Below are 19,703 nucleotides of genomic sequence, written 5' to 3'. Positions count from 1 at the left end.
AAACGGAGGGACAATTGGAGAGAATTCACCTCGTTTAGGAAAATGCAATGAATATTTAGGAAAATGGAATTCACCTAACCACAATGTATTTACTTTTCATAACAGATTCCTAATTTCGCCTCGAACGCTGCTATGATCTTCAATAATCTGTATTAAACACAAATGTTTATTTGCCGAAACAAGTCATCGATATTTATACAGAAGAAGATAAATTCATATAATCATTTATTTCCCGTATCAAGGGCAATATTACAAAGTATAAAATAATATATTTATGCTTTACTATCATCCTCCATTGCCAAACTTTGTGCAGTGATTGGTTTCAGCTCTTTCACTCCGTCTTTGGACACTATTTGTACCTTGAAGTTAGGCAGATTCACTATTAAACGTTTCTGAATTTCTCTGACACACATTTTCATTAATGCGTACGCTTCTTCTTCTGTGGAATCTGTAACAAAAGATGACAAACAATAATGATGAGATGATGACAACAATAGATGAGAAACAATATAGTATTATAGAATGTAGTTCTAGTATTATAGAAACAATATAATTACCTAATTTGTGATACCTATCCATAATAGCCAAAGAGAAGAAGCCTCCGTAGCCATGTGCCGCATAAGGAACACTGACACACGACGCTAAATAATCAATGAAGAATAATTCTGGTCCCGTGTGATCGTCATAGCCACCCATTAATAAATTCACAAAGTAAGGTGTCCTGCTTCTGAGATAGTCAGCCAGGTTTCTCCTAGTGAAAGATGCAGCAGCTCTCGGGGCCAATTCGTAACCGTTTCTCATTTTATAAAGCTGTATATTCTTTCCTATGTACTCCGAAAACTGCGTCGTATCGCCGCTCTCTCCGGATACAGCCATAACAAGCTTGTTAGAGATTTTATGAATTTTGTGTTCGTCTGAAACAAGGAAATAAATGCAACTGCAGTCACAGTAAAACTCGTTCCTTCAAAATAACGTTAGAAAGTTTCTTACCGCTTTTCATTACCATGATCGAATGGGCTGTGGTCATATCGGCTCCGATTAATACAAAATCTTTGAACTTAATTCCGATTAAACACTCCATTCTGATCAGCTGTATTCTTTAATTCTTCACTTGCAATCGAAGAGCCTGCTTACAAACACTGAAAATTGCCTGTCACTCAATGTTAGGTTAGCTTCCGCTAGCTCAACGCACAAACTTAGGTTATAAATACAACTGATTCCTACCGCGTATTTACGATGACACCGTGAAAATTATGGCACGAATTATCTGTTCCCCATACAACACCTCCCCACCATTTTACTGCACATCCAAGTCCGCGCAAGTATTGTAAAGAGCGCCATCCGAAGGCACGCATCGTGAATTTAAATTTTTAAAAAAAGCTTCAACTTTCAAATAAATGAAATTTGTTGTGTCCAGTATATATGCAAAGATATAACTTAACGCGACGATAGAGAATGCACTGAATGTAAACTTATAATTAATTTGTGATGTTGAGTAAAATGCTGCTGTAAAAAATGCAGCTATCTTTTTTATCTGCAGATAATTTTGGTGAATAGTTTGAGCGTTTCTCCGCCACAAATAGTAGCGCTGTTTTTTATATTAGATATTAAATATTATAATTTATAAATATTATACAACTTGCAGTAATCGTTTAATTGCAACAGCTTTAAAATTTTCAAGGTATTCAAATTTTTCAAAGTTTGTGTTTCAAAAGTCACATCCTCCCCCAAAAATTGATTTCTTAAATCATTTGCTACGCAAATATTCTTAACAATTCTGCGATACAAAAAATTGCTACAAGACGTCCAATATATGTGCTTTCAACTCGGGTAATTGTTTAACGAATAGTTTCATCAAATTTTTCCAAAAAAAAGTTTTCAAGAAACTTAGATCGTCTATTGGATACGATTTCATAAGATAAAATTGAGAGGCTAAAATTAAATGAAAATAAAATTATTTAAGGTAGTCCGAATTAATCAGAAAAACGCGTAGAATATTTATAATATATAAACCAGTGAATTATTAAATTTGTATCCGCAGAAAATACGTCGAACTGACAGGAAATATCTATTAAAGTTTAAAAATGTTTCTGTATGTCTATTAATTTGAGGACATCGTCGATCGACGAAAGGGATGACATTAAAATCCATTGCAAACGCTCGATAAAACTTTATTTCTTCCGTGTGTGTCGCGCTGCGTGTACATTCGTGTACAGAGCCGCTTGCGTATGTGTGTGTGTTTCCGCGTGCATGCGTGGCCGGAGCCATGAAAAATTAGAAAAGAGAACGGTGTGTCGATGGTCATAACGCGTTCTTAACGTGAAACTCTTGGGCTGAGGAGAATCTCCTCCACGACATAGTAGGTCTTCGCCGCGGCCCTTAAAGGGCTGCGCTATTAAGGCACTCTATGCCAGGAATACGTTCAGCGTGCACGAGCGGTACAAAGAGGATCCATCGAGTACACAATGTACAATAATCTCTCACAATATAACCCCTGTATACACAGGGTGTACGGTGCTAAGCTACTTTTTATAAAAGACGTGCGACGAGATCGCGAAATAAAATTTCTGCGACACAAAGGGATCTCTATTCTGTCGTTTCTGACATCAAACTAATCATTCATCGAACTGATACACTTTAATCCTTCGTGGTCGTATATTTATTCCCAATCGCCAAATATATTTGTTTATTCCTTTTATTTTCTTGATTTTTTACACGATAATGTAAAATTCATTTAATAAAATGTAAAAAAATCTAATTACATGATTCAATGAAAACATGCTATGGCGTAGCATAAACTTTAAAAAAGAGTTCATCAATTTATCCATTCAATGAAAATTAATTTCGTCTAGTAAGACAACTATAAACTTAATATTAAACCGTGAAGGGTTAAATTCTCCATTTTACGATCACTGAATAAATTATTAAATATATAGACTTCAATAAATTATTAATTTCTAGGAAACTATAGTTCGCATAAGATTGGAAAATTCTTAGTCTAGAAGGCAATTTGTTTAGTTTGATTAATCGTTTTGAAACCTTCGGACGATTGAGCTTCGCTTCATAAATTATCCAACGATTCTAGCAACATGATTCTTCAAACGACAAAATATTGTAAGAATTTATTTTGAAGGATTATTATTCAACGAAAGACGTTTAAAACTCTCTCGCTAAACAGGCGACGTGTGCATCCCAGTTTCTCCCATGGTCGACGATTTTATTTCGCGACACCGTCCGTGTTTTCACGCGTCACCCTGTATATACTTAAATATAAAAAGAAAAGAAACGAGTCTGTTTTCACTTGCACTAAAATCGCAAAACTGTCTCGCGCGCGCGCGTGCGCGTGCTCCGAGTCGAACTAAAACTAGGCTGTATCCTAAAATTAATTGGACGGCGGTCTAACGCTTACTCTTACCGACCCGTTCCCGCCCGCGCTTCGTTTTTTTTCCGGAGGGAATGTAATTAAAAACCGGCGATCTTCCATTTAAGTAATTGATTCTATTTTCTCCGCGCTCGCCACGGTAGAGGAACAGTCCCCGCGTAACAATCGTTGCAAATTAGGCGAGCGAGCGATCGATCGTTTCGCGTGCTTTCGCGATTTCGTTTAGGCTCGACGGATTTCGATAAAAAAAATGAACGATCGACGGAACCGATAAAAAAAGAAAAGGCAAAAGCAGCTATATCTCGACGGGCTTGGTTCGATCTCGCGGAAACGGGTCGTCTCGTAAACCTAAAAAACAACGTAACGTAACGTAAATGCTATTGATTGTACTTGCTAGAAACGGCAATGAAGGGTGTTTGCCTCTCTGACGGTCGCAAACCTTCGTAGCCCGGACGCTTCTCTGCGAACGGAGACAGTGTTTCTCACGGTCGAGTGGTACCATTAAAATTAGGGTGTCCGGGACAATGTACATACATACAACACGCTAGGCTTCCTATACACATAGTACGACGATTAAAAAAAAAAGAAAAGAAAAAGTTGAACAGGTTGCGTTGCACGAGAGAACGATACACTGAATCGTCGGCTGGAGAGATCTAGGCCCGTAGGTCAAAGTCTCGACTACGAAGGTCACCATCCCGTGTTCCACAGGCATCGACGAGTTTCGTAACGTTCTCAGGAATGGTCGAGGGGACGAAAAATTAGTCCTGTCCGTTCCCCCGTTAATCGCGATTGAATCGGGGTCCACAGGCCTTCGGGGGACACTGGGCCCTCTGGCGTCTAGTAGATCCAGTTCACCGGCACCCATTGGTGCTCGGTGGCCAGCGAGTCCAACGCTGCGATCACCTGTCTGAACGTGTTGTCGAAGTCCTCGTTCACTATCACCAGGTCGATGTACTTCTCGTAGGCTCGTTGCAGGGCCGCGGACTCTTCCAACGTCGACTTTAGATCGTCCTCCTGTCGATCAAACACGCGACAGAGTTAATTAATTAACCATTCAATTTCACCAAGGTCCGTGGAAACTCGGTGCGCTTTTCTATCGGTTATTGCACCGTTTTTTATCGGGCATGTTCTGTGATTGAAATCGCGGCTCTTTATGCGAATTCTCGTGCTCGTGGCTCTAATTTGGTGACTTAATTTAACGTTCCTGGCAGTGCTTGTTTTTTTTTTGCTGAATGACGGAGTAGGGAATAGTGGAACTGTAGAGTTTGCGACTGGATGCACTTTTGTCCGCGTGTTTTTTTGTTACCTGTCGAGTCCCTGGTGACGAAAGTGTGCGTCTGTGAATCGTAAAATGTATGTGGTGTGTCTAGCGAATGTTTATCTCGATTGCGGATGGAATTTTGTACGACCTGGATGAGAATAGATGTCAATTTCGTGGCGGATATCGATGTTGGAAGCAATTTCTTGGATTTCATATTTAATTAGTTAGTGGATTGTATTTTTATTAATACACGTCAATCGCATTTTTATTAATGCAAGTCAATCATATTTCTATTAATGTAAGTGAATCGTATCTGCAATAACATAAGGAAATCGTATTTTTAATAATGTAAATGAATCATATTTTCATTAATGCAAGTGAATGGTACATTTATTAATACAAGTCAATCCTATTTGTATTAACGTAAGTGAATCGTCTCTACATTACTGTAAGCGAATCCTCTATTCTCACCGCAGCTCCCTGAATTTTCTCTCGATGCAATAAGGGTGCAATAAACTAGCAAATGATAAGAAACAACTAATACGCTACGGAACTACGATACAGTTAATACCGCTAAATGGAAGAAAAATAGCATGCTGATACAAACCTCGTACAACGATGCAAGGGACTCCAGTGTCCTGGCTCTCCTCGAGCTGAACCTGATGGAACTCGCGCGGTCAAACTAGCGAAGCGAACATCAAATACATACAAAAGATTAAATAAAGAACGCTACGTAAAATGGACGTGGTTGTATGGGGCACTGGGGTCGAATGTACCAAATGAGCGAATATGGAAATACGTTGTCAAATAATGCAGTCGAAAACACAGTTCAAAGTCTATATAGGAATGCAATGCACGGGATCGTCCCTGGAATTGAAACGATCGTTCTTTAACAATAATTGATACGTTCGTAGTGCGCTGGTAACAGTTCGCTGCTTCTCGAAAATATTTCTTTATTTATGAAGGATTTGTAAAATTAAAAGATTCTGGCTTGTTCGTGTCGTTGCACTTTGATGCATTTACGAGGTCTGAAAATGTTTAAAATAAAAGAACACGTTCGGTGAAAATAATTCGGTATTGAAAGTATTTTGTGGGGAGTAATTTTTTAGGCGAGTAATTTAATTTTATCTTACTGTAGTATTTATAAGAACAACATCACAAATTTCAACGTTGTATCTACGATATCTCATAGTAAACAATTTTATAGTTTCACAAAATTGACTTTTACCTTTTGTAGAATTTACAAAAATAATATCTGAAAAAATGTTTGCATTCCAGCGTTTGAAAAATATATAAAATAAAACATTTTCAGACCAGCAAATACGCCGATGTTATTCCACCATAAAAGAGTCCTCCGCAGACAAAAATGAAATGTTTACTCCAGAAAAATGTGCAATAAAAATCTGCACCTTCAGTTTCACGCCACTTCGGCGTGTCAACGATCAAAAGTGAAACATTTCCGAGCAGCAGCAGCGCGTCCGTGGTCTAAATCCGGACGCCATTTTGGTGGCAGCGAAAACGAACGCCGCACCCTTCGCGAGAAACACAGTCCGCAACGCGTGATTTCCGGGCGCCAGGATGTTCGAACGCATCAATCAACGGGAAGTGCATGCGATACGGATTACAGTAGCTAAATGACATTTATACACAACGACAGCAAACAGACTGGCACAGGCAGAGGTTTCGCGAGAGTGGTCGCGTCGTAAAACGTTTTGATGGCCCCCGTTTGTTTTCGGCGCGGCGATACTTCTCGCGAACATCGTTTCCCGCGTTTCTTTCGCCGTTCCGCCGCGGCACGAGGAACCGCTGAAACGTCGTTACCAGGAATTTGTTTGCGGATCCCGATCGTTCCACTGCGAATATAACCTTCGCGGAAATCGATTTGCATTCGGCGGGGCAAAAATATTATTACGGCCGGCCGCGATAATATTTAGCAGAGCGTTCCACGCGCGGTCCCGATCGATTTCCTCGCACTCCATTTATCGTATCGCCGTCGGTATTATTGTTAATCGACGCTCGGATATTTTTTTCTGTTTTAATCTCGCGGGCGCGGTGTCGGCATTCCTACGCGGCCACTTTTCAAACTCGCCTCTCGCCTTTTCGACGTGGTTTACGACGAGTGCAATCTATGTATAGAGGGGTCTACGATTACTCGCGCGAAATGAAATCGCCGTCGCGGATCGTCCAGACGATACTTCCACTAGCGAATGATCGAAAATAGTAGCGTCGGATCGGCCAAAGACAAGTCGTTTTTAGGATTTCGTTACTGGGGAACGGAGCGACGCGGAACTGAAATACCTTCGGGCATATGTTTACGCGCTGCATTGTAGACGAGTTCGCAGCACGTACTCTACTCGATCTTGCTCGTCGTAAATACCGTTGACTGACTTATCCGTTTATCTTCTTTACCAGGCTGCGGATCCTCGTGCTTTTATATCGCGCACAGATTATTGAAACGCGTGACGAGAACGTGTAAATTAACGAGCTCGAATTCTTATTTTATTTCTACAATAAACGTTCTTTTAATTAGCAAAGGAATCACTTCTTTAATTTTTTATTAACATAAATTGATATGTAAATTGGTAAATGAAAATCGTAAATATAATTGTCTAAAATTGGAAAATCGTTCTAATAAACGTAAATCGAACTTCTCTAATCGATGGTTCAATGAACACCGTTTATCATGAAAAATACGAGCTGCAGCCCGCTAGGAAAATTTATGCGCAATACTGACAAATGGAAGAATACACTCCAAAAGGTATTTCAAGTTTAGATCACTCGGTGTTGTTGTAATAAATTCCTAAAAGCGACCATCTTTCGCGCGACTCGACGCAACCGTTGGATCTTCGTCGGCGAATATTCGCTTCTTACAAAAGCGAACGCGCTTTACGAGGCGCGCGTAGAATACAAAGAGAGGAAGAAGGCGGTTTGAGCATGGTAGTTACCATCAAGTTTCGACTGCTCGCGCCGGTCGAGCGACCAAGGTCGTACAAGCACTTCAATTGTTCCATTCCGGGCGCGGCTATGAAGATCACGTACGGCATGAACTCGGTGCTGTTGTGAAGGATCTTCAACGCGGCCGGACTGCAGTCCAACACGCACATCCTCCCGGCTCTGATCAGATCGCGCACCGAGTCCAACTTCGTCCCATAAAGATGGCCGCCGTGCTCGCCGTACTCGAGGTACCGGTGCTCCTTGATGTCCGTCTCCATCGAATCCCGTTCCGTGAACCAGTAGCTTTTCCCGTCCTCTTCGAGCACCCTGGGCGGCCTCGAGGTGTCTGAACAATGCCAACAACGTGTCAAAGATCTTCAATGTTTAATAACTAATCTACGCGTGCATGCAGCTTCGTTATTTCAATTTTATTTTCTAACAATTCCATTCGCTATTTGTAATTGTCGAGAGTCTCAATTTATAGTGAGAAATTATGTGCTTAATGAGTTGTCAAAGTTATATGATTATATATAGAAATTTTAATTATGCTCCAAGATTTCCTTCAAATCAATATTTTACGCTAATAATACTTGCAGCAATTATTATTTCCAAGAGTTTGCAATTTATAGTAAGAAATTCTATACTTGATAAATTCCTCAATGACAAAGCTTTATAATAATATATAGCAATTTTAATTATGCTCCAAGAAGTCATTTTGAATTGTAAAATTTAATAATTTTCATTAAATAAATATTTTCCATTGCTGATACTTGCAGCATTGCTGACAAAAATATTTTTACTTAGCTGCGCAACTGTATCAATTTTATTTTACATTTAACAGGTTATCTACCCATTTTGTAATTTTTCAGAGTAATTAAGAATATTTATACTTAAAAATTACATAATAAATTCCTCAATGCCAACAGCAATTTAAATTATATTCCAGCAATCAAGATTCCAGAAATCTTGAAAATTTCTCCTACCGTGACATTTAAAATCCCTCCCACTATAATATTTAAAATCAACTGTAATATCAGTAAATAAATGATTAATAACATTCTGCCAAGAACTCGATGCTTGTAGAATCGTTGACAAGCCAACGACGATAAGATCGAACGTATCCTCGATCTCTAGATTTCTGGATCGATTTCGCATCGATGTCCCAGAAGATAAAGACATTGAACAAGAAAAAAGAGATTCGAGAAAATCGTCGAAAATTACATGGTTGGAACGTCGCACCTCCTCAACTAAGTCTAGAAGAGCTTGGACTCTATCGCAGTTTAAAAGTCGAAAAGAGACGCGAGATTATTTAATGATCTCGAAGCCTAGATAACCAGTTTAACGAGGCAGATTCCTGGTTCGACTTGCACAGGCAAGTATAAGAATAAAAATAAGATCAACCCAACACGCTACACGAGACTAGCCTTGACCATTCCGCGCGGACGTGGCGTGCTTTATCACCGGGAATGCAACGAAGAAAATGGAAGAGAATCTTTTGCCATCGTAGCAGCGGAAGCGCGAGACTAATGCGAGGTTAATGCGAGGCTTGGGATTTACATGGAACGATGGTGCCGAACTTCTCGGGATCGCTGTTGATCAGCCTGTTCTTCAGAGTTCTGCGTCCCACGCCCCTGGGGCCGACCAACGCCAGCGTTTTGCGCCTGAACGGCGGCATTCGCGCGACCTCCTCGTACAAGAGCAGCTCCGCGCCGTCGAACTCGCCGTTAGACTTCGACTGGTACATCTTCCTCTTCTTCTTCTTCGAGATTCTGGTGCCGCAGATGCTGATCTTGTGGACGAAGTCCGCCTCCGGCGGAACGAACGCTTTCCGGCGTTCCTCGAGCTCCAGGGACGGCACCAGGCCCGGCGGACCGAGACCCTCCCCCTCGACGCGTCTCGCCTGCCACCAGTTCGGATCCGCTTGGTCAACGATCTGCAACACGTCCCCCTTCTGGAAGGGCAGACCGATCTCCCTGCAAGGCAGCAGCGTGTCCTCGTCGGGGTCGTAGTCGAATAGGGCTCTCATGTAACACTGGAAACCGCAGAACGACGCTTTAGAATCTCTCGTTTTACTTGGGCAAATTATTCAGTTTTTGTTATCGAACTTACGTAAATTATTTAATTTTGATTGGTTAGTTTCATTGGATATTTTGTTATTTAATCAGTCTGATGGTATTCGCGATCTACTCGAAGATTATCTAGGTTGCTTTGGACGGTGTTCTTAGTATTTCGTTTAAATACAAGACATTTGTAAAATATATAATTTATATATACATAAATTTACTAAAGTGTTATAAGCACGTAAGTTATATTGTTACAATATTTCCATCTTTTCAGAACGTTTCAACTAATTTGTGTTCCTCGCGATTAATCCAGACAATTTTTATTTCGAACTCTAACAAATATACAAACTATAGATATTCAATTTCGTGAAAAATGATTAATAACTGCATCACTTGTACTATTTTCTTTAAATTATAATGACGCAAACTTCTCTGTTTATAATCATCTTTTCACGAAAAATTTGTACCTCAAATTTATTTACGTCTCAGATTCTTTATTATTCTTACTGCAGAACAGAGTATGATTTCGATCCTGAAAGGGATGAAATAATAATCGTATTTAGCGGAACAGTTTAATTGCTGTTGTTAACGGAAACCAATCTCGTCGCGATAAACACGGGACTAGAAGCGATAAAGCCGCGGAAATCGCGTTATTTATTAAGCTTCGTCCAGTCCCGTTGATCGTTCACGACGATAAAAAATCGCGGCGAGACTTCGGTACCGTTAAATCGGCACTTGGCGACTGAAATATAAACGGTGTAAAACCGTGCCGTTTTTTTTTTCTTTTTTCTAGCGGACTTTTACGCCGCCGTAAAACGCCTACGATCATCGTTTATCACGAGCCTCCTTCTGCCAGGCGGGGCGGCCACTTGAAATATCGACCGCGGGAAAGTCAAAGCGAGTTGATTTAGATTTCATCGACGCGAATTATCCAGTCGCTCGTGCTTCAAACATTACCACAGAAACGAAATCATAAAACGTTCGTCAACAAATCGAAGTTCGAACTTTAACAGCGCAATTAAGAAAACTGATTCGATTGATTAATATTGATTCAATGAAATTTAGAGAAAGATATTAGCAAACAATATAAATTCTAGCTTGTAGATGATTAAAACGTCTTTTTTATAGAATTTTCCAATCGATAAATTAATATAGACGACGTCTCTACCATGATTAAACAATTTTGTTCATAAGGAATGTTGTATTCTAAAAAAAGCACTGACATTTTTCTTTCCTTTCTCTTCCGGTTGAACTCATTCGCCTGTCATCTTGTAATAGAAATCGTGCTTTGATTTATTATTAGACGTAATTTGCAAATGCTTGTTTATTTAAATATTAAGGTTAATGAGTAAAGTAGTCCAGCTCACCGTCGATTTGACGGGACGGTTGCCATCGCTCGCAACTCCGGCCGCCAGCTTCAGCGTCAGGTTCTCTTTCGCCTCGTGAATGGCTTCTTGAAGCTCCTCGGGGTTGCGGACTTCCTTCCCGTTGACCTCGAGGATCACTTCGCCGGCTCTGAGCAGCCCTTGCCGGGCCGCTGTGCTGCCGCCGAGGATCCTGGCAATTATCAGGTTGCCGGATTCGTCGACCTGCACCGTCAGACCCTACGAAAACGCGAACTCGTGTCAACAAAAGCGTCGAGGGAGTAGCTGCTAAATGCTTTTATACTCTTCCAATTACAGGGAAAGTGCCAAAACGGATTCTCCCTTCGAAGTAACACAGTTAAGATGTATGTACTTCCTTTTTAATATTATTTTTTATTAACTATTTTACGTAGCATTATTTTACGTCGATACGGATCAGAGCTGATAATTACAGTGGCATATAAATTATAAAATTCCAGGAATAATTTTATAATTATCAGGAACGATTATTTCAAACGATGATAAAATTAAGTAACAATGATAAAATTAAGTAACAACGATTAAATTAAATAACAAGGATATTTCAAACAATATCATTTAAATCGTTCGTCGACGTTTTAAGTTTGTTCAAAAGAATTTCGAGATCTCAAAGATGTCAAGTCGATGAAATATTTAAAATTGTCCTCGATGATCGAAAGGTGTTCTCAGGTGTCCTCCGGATATTCTAGTATCTCCGTTTACAAATTCTATCGTTTTTCTCCGAGCTGTCAGAGCCGGTCGCGGCTCCGGAACGCGTTTAAGTCCGCGTCGAGCACGTGGCATCGCGTAGCGACGATAATAAACGAATGTATTTACGTGCTGCCGCGAGTGTACCGTCATTTCCGTCTTTTCTTCGCGCGATCGCGTACGATTCTGAATGGGAATTCTCTCACGTGACGGAATGGTAAACCGCTAGAAGTGGCTAGCGCGCCGCTGAGAAAGTCCGCGCGAAACAACGGCATCTTTGTTAATTGCCGAACGCGTCTCCACTTTCTTCGTTTGCCGCCGCCGCCGCGGCCGGGAAACAAATGGCGGCGCTGTCCGAACCACGTGGGAGGATCTCGCCACGGCAAAGCTGCTAAGAAACGATTTTCCAATCCTTGCGCACGGCTGTATAACACAGTTTCGGATCGCTTCCACCGGCCGTGGAACAGTTCTCGTCGACGAAAGCGGCGCTACCGCCGCGTTACTTTGCCAGAACAAACGATTTCTATCCGGAGTGTACATATGTTTAGCGTCACAGCAATTGAAGGATATAATTGAAGTGTCGCATGGAAAGCAGTTTGCATTCCTTGAACGCGGCATTGTAGTTTTTAGAGAAAGTAAAGCTGTGGGAGCACGGATCCTCCCGCAATGTTTTAATTAGATTTAAAATTAAAAATTGTCACGTCTTGGAAATTATTTGATCAATTATGTTTTAACAAGTCAAGTAAAATAATATCTTGGAACTGTAATCTCACTTGATTGACAGTGTGTTAACACTGCGTATAAATCCTTTTTTGCAACATTTTATACCAATCGTCGTGGCAACAAATAGTTTTCTATCTATTATTGACGTATTATTATATCATTCTTAAAATATTAGACGCCTTCCTCGATGAATGAAATAAATAAATCAGATAAAATAAGAATCTTGTAAAGTAAATGCTTACTGTCGAATGATCGGTCGGTAAAGTGTAAATAATAAGGTGCCATTAAAAATTGTTACCTCATTGAAAATAATTTTAACACGTCAAATTTGTTTAAAAAGCAGATGAAAGTGTAGCTGATGCATGAGTCGCAGTATTTTAATTTCACGCGCGTAAAATGCATTGAGATGTGTCAAATGAAAATGAGTCAGGAAAAGAATGTAAATTATAATATAATATATGAAATTTATTAGCTATATAATATATTAAATATAAATGTATTATAACACTAATTTGCTCCGATTGCAAATTGTCTTGACATGCCTATTCTGTCACCGATTGTGATCTTACGACACGAAAATATTTCAAAAAGCAGACGAGCTCGAAGACGCAACTCACCAGAGGTTCGTCAGGCTGCCGTCTAAGGCCGACCATCCTCACAGCCTCTGTCCTCTCGTTGGTGGGCATCGTCGGCGGCAATGGTTGCGGCTTCGGAGGTGCTCGTTTGCTCTCGACGACCGCGTCGTGCGTCTCCAGTAGAGCTTTCAGGTGAGAGCTTCGCAACAGCCGCGTAAGTTCCCGCGCGTTCTCGTCCCTGGAGGCGCGTAGCGCGTGGCAGACCTCGTCGACGATGTCACAGACGGACGAGCATACCGGTTTCACGTGGAGAGGAGGATCCTCCAATCGCTCCTGGACCTGAAACAGTCACGGCGCCCTGGTGATCCGTGGATTCCCTTACGAAAACCTGTTTTTTCGCTCGGGGCTTCCTCCGAGAAATGCCTAGCCTTCGACTAGCCCTCCAGAATACCGATGTCGCGGTCGCTTTAAAAAAGGAACCCTTTGATTCTATAGAAACGAACTACTACTATAGATTGTTATCTTAAATACTCGATAATGATGTTAAATGATAATTATTAGAGCACGATTTTAAAGTAACTTGATAAAAGTCGAAGTTCTTAACTTGTAGTTTTATTGTTATAGTTCTTGGCGTTTCTTTTCTTTTTTAGAAAAGAATTCTTTGAAATTCTATTTGTTAATTTTCTGTGATTTAATTTGCAGTGCGATGCGAAATCAAGTGCTTTGGTATCGATATTGTGGAGATAATGCAGTTTTGTCGAGCTCTGTTTCGACTTTGTAGTGACTTCGTATATGTTTGATTGGCACGACTGAAGTACGTGACTTCTTTTTTAAACAATTTTGGGGGAGCTAAAATAATCTTAAGCGTACTAAATTTTATGAGTTATTAAGGTTGTGTTAGTAACAGTGTTGTGTGGGTAGCACGATTTTGTAGAGTTCTATTTTCTAATGTAACAGTATAAGAATTTAGTTTAACAATTTAACCCTTTGCAGTCGAAACCATTTTAACCAGAAATCCAAAATATTTCATCAGACTTACAATCTCTCCATTTTATATAACCTGAAGCATCTTAAACATTATAAAATCGAATTTTGCAACCTATGTACCTGTCTAACAATTTCTTAAGTATAAGTAAATTTAACAAAAATTATTTTGATACACGGTATGATAATTTTTAGCGACGTCTTAGAGTCACCACTAAAATTATTCCATTACATTCCAAAATAATTTTTATAACAATAAGGTTTAGATGTAAAATATTCTCAAGTAGTAAAACTGTTGGTAGGACTCGCAAGAATAAATTTTCTATGCATAAAAATTTATTTTGTTAAATAGAGTGGAAATACCACGAACCAGAAAAATTAATTCAGATTTACTTTTAAAATGGCTCCGAGTGCAAAGGGTTAATATTCTAGCAATGTAATACTGTTACAGCGTGATCTCTGATAATTTCTGACAAAATATTCTCCGTTGCGTCTTCTCTTCCTCGGCGTTTCGTCCGCGCCATATAAGGAGGAACGAAAGTTCACCGCGCGGAAGGGAGCTGAAAATTTCGTGTCAGTGACCAGATCAAACAGGGAGAGAAATTCCTAGGTTTGTGCAACGGTCCGCGCGGAGCCGCGTGGCCCGTTCTACGGTTGTTCGTCGAACCCACAAACAGTGAGCGGCTTTGAGCCGCTGCCAGTTGTGAAAGTCGAAACGGGTTTCCGCATTAAATTCACCGTACGAGGAGCCATGGCTGCTCTTTGTCCTCCCCGCGCTCGCGCGCGCGCGCGGCCACGGAGAAACTGAACGAACCGCGCGTGATGTTGGATCGACGATTCCTTCGATCGGCCGCCATGTTGTCGCGCTCAAACACCGGTCCACGGGAACGACGGAGAAATCATTGGAAACGACTTCGAACTACAATTCCATTGTTGTAAATGGACAGTGCAAAAACGGACAGAAAACGATTTTATTTGCCAGGAATTTAAAAACAGTTGCCAATGATGGATTTATAACGATTTTAATCGAAACTTTCATTCACGAATTTATTAATAACAGGACAATTTTTAATACTAAATATATCTTTTTTATCTCGGAGTTTTTGGAACAGTCATTAATAAATGATTTATGAGAATTTTAAGTAAAATCTTCGTTTATTAATTTTTGAATATAGCTACCAAAATTAGAGAAGTATGAAAAGAAGTATGAAAATATAACCAGCAATATTTCAAAAGGTTTTTACAGTGTAAATTGTTTAATCGATTACAGTTAAAAGCCTAAGCTGAAGGCTTCGTCATTTCTGTGTCTGAAGGTACGAACACTGTGTCCTCATTCGAAGCTGCACGTAATATACCTGGTCCGTAAGTGAATAAGCAAATCAAGCACACCTATACGCTAATCGTGCAAACGGTTCTCGAAATCCCAAATAATTTCGCGCGTTTCGTATGCAATTATTTGAAACCTGCTCTTCGAAACTCTGGAGAACGTAAGTACGTTAACTGGGACGTGTTTGGCGAAATAAGGATTTCTGTGGATCCGCCACCCACCGGTGTCAATCTATCATTGTGCAACGATGACCCGGCGTCAACGAGGTTTGATTCGATTAGCGTCGGTCACGTAAGGCTGGTGTACCCTACGCTGAACCAGCCAATACATCGCCGCAACAATGAGCCAGTAATTACGAAAGTGGGTCGGTTCTCAGCGTTTCAGAGCCACCTTCGAGAATGCTTATTACCTGAGCCAACCGATGGCGAACGAGGCCCGAGCAGTCTTGCCATGGAAAACTGTCCTCGCTAAATTAACGGAACCAACGATCCGAGGATGATTGTTGGAAAAACAAATTTCGTGTTTTCTGCGTAAATAAAATTGACGATTAGATGGATTAAATTGACGATTAGAGCGAATTAAATTTACGATTTGAGCGAATTCAATTTACGATTAGAACGCGCTTACGAAACACCGTGAAATTTCCCATGGCCAGATTATTTCAGGTTATGTCAAATTATGTCAGGTTATGTTTAATTTCCGCAAGACTAACGGAGCAACAAATTCCAAGGAATACGAAGGTCTGCCGTATTTAACGCCAAACGAATATATCCGAGCACCGATTGAATCGCTCCGCGAGAAGAAGGGCGCTTACGAAACACCGTGAAATTTCCCATGGCCGACGGAAAGCCTGCCGCGGCATGGAAATCGGTTTCCGAGAGACGTGCGTCGAACGATCGCCCGCGGCGACCGCACGATGAATCATCATCGAATTATTCCGACTCGATACACGTGCATCGCAGATGGACGAGCTATTTCCACGAGCCCGTGTGCGGCTCTTCGCGATTATGGTTGACGGAGATGCGTCGCCGCGTGGACAGACCGCCGCGCGAGGATGTCGTCCGCCGCCTAAAACAACGATCGAACGCGTGGATCGTCTCGATCCCTCGTAAATCAGCCTCGGATAGGCGCGCATCAAAGAACGTGTTTTCGAGGCGTGTTTTCCTTGGACGCGTAGGAAAACACCGGCTGATTTATGGGGATTAAGTATTCGCGATGGGAATCGTACGATTTTTTTTCCAGCGATCTCGCGATCCTTGCGAGAATTTTAGAGAGACGAGATATTTTGTTTCTGGAAAATGTGACAGAAGCGATGACGAAGTTCGTTGGAATAGCCTGCAAGTAGGAACGCTGATTTAAGCGAGTGTCGCATAAATACGCGAACAGCGGCGACTGATTTATAAGGCTTTGAAGAATGATTGTATCAATGTTCCTTTCGATGTCCAATTAAATTGATGCGGTATTATCCATTGGTAAATTTATCCCGTATAACGTTGATCATTTCAAATTGCTTTTTTAAATGACCAAGCAGCGTTGTCTAGTAGTAATATTGCACAAGTTGATTACATTAAAATTCAAGCTGCTTCCACATTTACATATTCAAAATTCTTTTACATTTATATTCAGAATTCCCTTGAATTTAAATTCAAAATCCTCCTCCATTAAAATTCACAATTTTTTCAAACGCAAAACGGTGACGCTGCAGCGTGCACGCCGCGAATGCCAATGCCATCGTGCTGCAAGATTTAATGGAACAATTGTTGCGAAACCAGTTCTCAGCGTGCATCATCGAAAAATGCAGGTATCGAGGCGATCATTTGACTAACTATAAATACCAGCTATCGAAGTGCTAATAACAGAGCGAGCTAATAACATTGACGACATCCTCGTCGGGCCAATTAAAACGCGGCTTTCCCTGACACGAGTCCCCGCTGAATGCCGCGCGATCGTCGAACAAACGAACCAACGTTCTACTCCACAGTTATATTCCATCGAGCAAACACAGCCGGCGTAACATTGCGAGACCGTTCGAACGCTTGGTCACAGGTATTTCTCCGTGTGTCGCAAGACGGTTATCATTCCCGGCCATTAATTACGCCACATTTGTCACGGGAACAACAGCGGCGAGGCCGGTGCTCAGCGGACCCAGCAAGCCTGTAATGAATTCCAGCGTTGTTCTGTGACGTCCCTGAAAAACGAAACGCCGTCGGAAGATCGAAACGATCGAACGAGAAATACGTTGCGGCTGATTTCTCTGTCGCAAACAACAACGGGAGGCAGCGTTTCGTCGTCGCGCCGTCATCAGGAGGCCGGCATACGGTCCGACGGTGGCCGCCGCGCCGAGATCAATAAATCCGTGATGCGCGGCGAGCCCACGGGGAAACAGTCAGCCTCCTGGATTCATGACGACGCGGACGAAAAAAGAAAACAATCGAATAACCCGAACATAACCTGACATAACCTAACTATCCGCGAAAACTCGACGGAGCCGAGCGGAGCCGCCACGACGGCCGCGATTCGCGTTTCACGCTCTGCTCCGCGTCGAGCATGGCTAAACCTTTCTCCGAGAGGCTCAAGGACAGCTGAAACGAGCATCTCGAGGCTCTCCCTACGTCGTCTTCCAATTACGAAAACCGTGCTCGCGGCAACCGACGACTCGTTTCGGAGCCCGCCACTTTTGCACGATTGCCCCGGTGGTTCTCGAGAAGAACCGCGGAGGAGAACGGTTTTCCTTTCTGCAGAGACTGTGTTGACTCTCGAGCGCAGATGGGTCGAGGTGCGTTTAGAAAGTAGTCTATGCCGAATCGGACAAGGCATTCGGTTCGTACGACAGCGAGGCTCGGCTGGCTGTGGCGTGTCGCCGAAGAGCCAAACCATTGTTCTTCGCGAAAGTGTTTAACTAGAATATGCAACTCTTTGGTCACTAATTTTATACGATACCTAAAGACGTCTAAATAAAATGGAAGTTGAGATAAAGATCGCGGAGTCACAGCTGATTCAATGTACGCACTTTTGTATAAACTAAAAACAGTAGTATTTGGCTTCCCGAAGGAACTACATACTCCAGAAGGATAACGTTGCCGCACAGCTTAACCCATGCAATCTCGTCCGACGAATTACACAACGATTGAAATTGAGATACGTTCTACTTAAGATCAATACGAAGTAGATTGATGGCTTGAACAGGTGTTATTCTTACGAGAGGTGTATTCTACGTGGAAACGATGCAGCACAAGTTGTTTGCAGACACACCTCACTCGGACCGCACAGAGAGACACTGCACCCTAACCATCTACGACGGGCGTCCCGGGCGAATCTAGCAGCCGAGGTAAACGGTATAGAACGGAACCACTGTTCGCACAGTTCACCAGAGTATGCGGATCGAAGATCGGCCGCTTTCTCTGCCGCGAATCGACCCGGCAGAGCTAGAAACTGGCCGGGCGAGTTCCGTCGACCCGGGGACCAAGCTAACCAGGTGTGCGATCAATCGGCTTCTCTAGGATCGCCGACTTTCCCCAGGTCGTGGTAGCGACGTCGACCCGGTGGACGACACGGGATCGTGGTTTCGCCGCGGGATCGAGATTGATCCCGTTGGATCATGGATCTTGGAGACTCACTTTGCAGGAGAAGCCAGAGGTCGCCCGCCTCTCTCTCTCTCTCTCTCTTTCAGGTAGGACGCTCCCGTTTGGAGAACGAGCTGGAACGACTGCGGTTCGGCGGACCGTACGCCACAAGCCCGGTTCGGTTTAGTATTATCGATCAGGCCAGGGCCGGCGGCCGTGCACACACGGGGTTCACGGGGTAAACGCACGAAGGGCTCTCTTTCTCTCTCTCTTTTTCTCTCTCTGTTTCGCGCGCCGTGGACGCGGAACCCAGGCTCTGTTGCTGCTTAGGTAAGCGGCGTCAGAAAACTGCCGCGCCTACTGACGTTTCTTTCACCCCCACCTTCCGACGTCGGCCTACCCGTTCGTTCGTTCGTTCAGCTTGCCGAAGTGAAACAGGTGGGGGCCCTTCTTCGGATGGTATGCAACACTCCGCTACGTTGCGCGCAGGGCCGTCTACACGCCGCTCTCGCCGGCACCCGTGGCTTCAGGCGACCTCGTGTGCAAACGTGGCCTGATTTCGGGACACGTGGACCTTTTGGCCTTGACTGTAGCCTTTCGTCAGAAGGACCTTCGAATTTCTCTGAAGTTTTTAAGCGAGTCTGCTAGTCTCGATGGGGGGACAAGGAGTCGATTTTTACAGGATGTGGATCCTTAGTTTGGTTGGTTGGGAATTTACCATTTAGCTAGGTTTGTATAAAAATTTGTGGTTTGTATAAGGATAAGGTGCCTTGGAAATTTGCTCAGTGTTTCTGGAAAGAT

The 19,703-nt window shown here is 42.3% G+C and overlaps 2 protein-coding genes across 9 annotated transcripts in view; both read right to left on the bottom strand.

Moving 5' to 3' along the window:
• Positions 1 to 208: 208 nt before the first annotated feature.
• LOC144474790 (proteasome subunit beta type-2-like) lies at positions 209 to 1,211 on the bottom strand. The gene is made up of 3 exons (XM_078190057.1): positions 991 to 1,211; positions 558 to 914; positions 209 to 448 (listed from the first exon to the last, which is right to left on the bottom strand). The coding sequence occupies exons 1-3, from the start codon at positions 1,079 to 1,081 to the stop codon at positions 273 to 275; spliced, it is 624 nt and encodes a 207-aa protein (XP_078046183.1). The 5' UTR covers positions 1,082 to 1,211; the 3' UTR covers positions 209 to 272.
• Positions 1,212 to 2,155: 944 nt separating this feature from the next.
• Positions 2,156 to 19,703, bottom strand: part of Vari (MAGUK p55 subfamily member vari) — a 36,566-nt gene continuing 19,018 nt past the window's right edge. For 3 of the 8 annotated variants that reach the window (XM_078189765.1, XM_078189770.1, XM_078189764.1), the window contains 6 exons: positions 13,071 to 13,367; positions 11,008 to 11,244; positions 9,135 to 9,609; positions 7,589 to 7,923; positions 5,251 to 5,325; positions 2,156 to 4,396 (listed from right to left, as the gene is read on the bottom strand). In XM_078189765.1, coding sequence (XP_078045891.1) covers positions 4,220 to 4,396; positions 5,251 to 5,325; positions 7,589 to 7,923; positions 9,135 to 9,609; positions 11,008 to 11,244; positions 13,071 to 13,367 — 1,596 coding nt within the window. In that variant the 3' untranslated portion in view covers positions 2,156 to 4,219. Of the gene's footprint in view, positions 4,397 to 5,250; positions 5,326 to 7,588; positions 7,924 to 9,134; positions 9,610 to 11,007; positions 11,245 to 13,070; positions 13,368 to 15,748; positions 15,866 to 18,401; positions 18,422 to 18,538; positions 18,676 to 18,956; positions 19,270 to 19,703 lie in introns of those variants that run through there. The other 5 variants (XM_078189769.1, XM_078189768.1, XM_078189767.1 and 2 more) reach the window with 5 other exon arrangements.

This window comes from Augochlora pura, chromosome 9, assembly GCF_028453695.1.
Source record: "Augochlora pura isolate Apur16 chromosome 9, APUR_v2.2.1, whole genome shotgun sequence".
Lineage (NCBI taxonomy): Eukaryota > Metazoa > Arthropoda > Insecta > Hymenoptera > Halictidae > Augochlora > Augochlora pura.
This window is presented reverse-complemented; position numbering and strand designations above follow the sequence as displayed.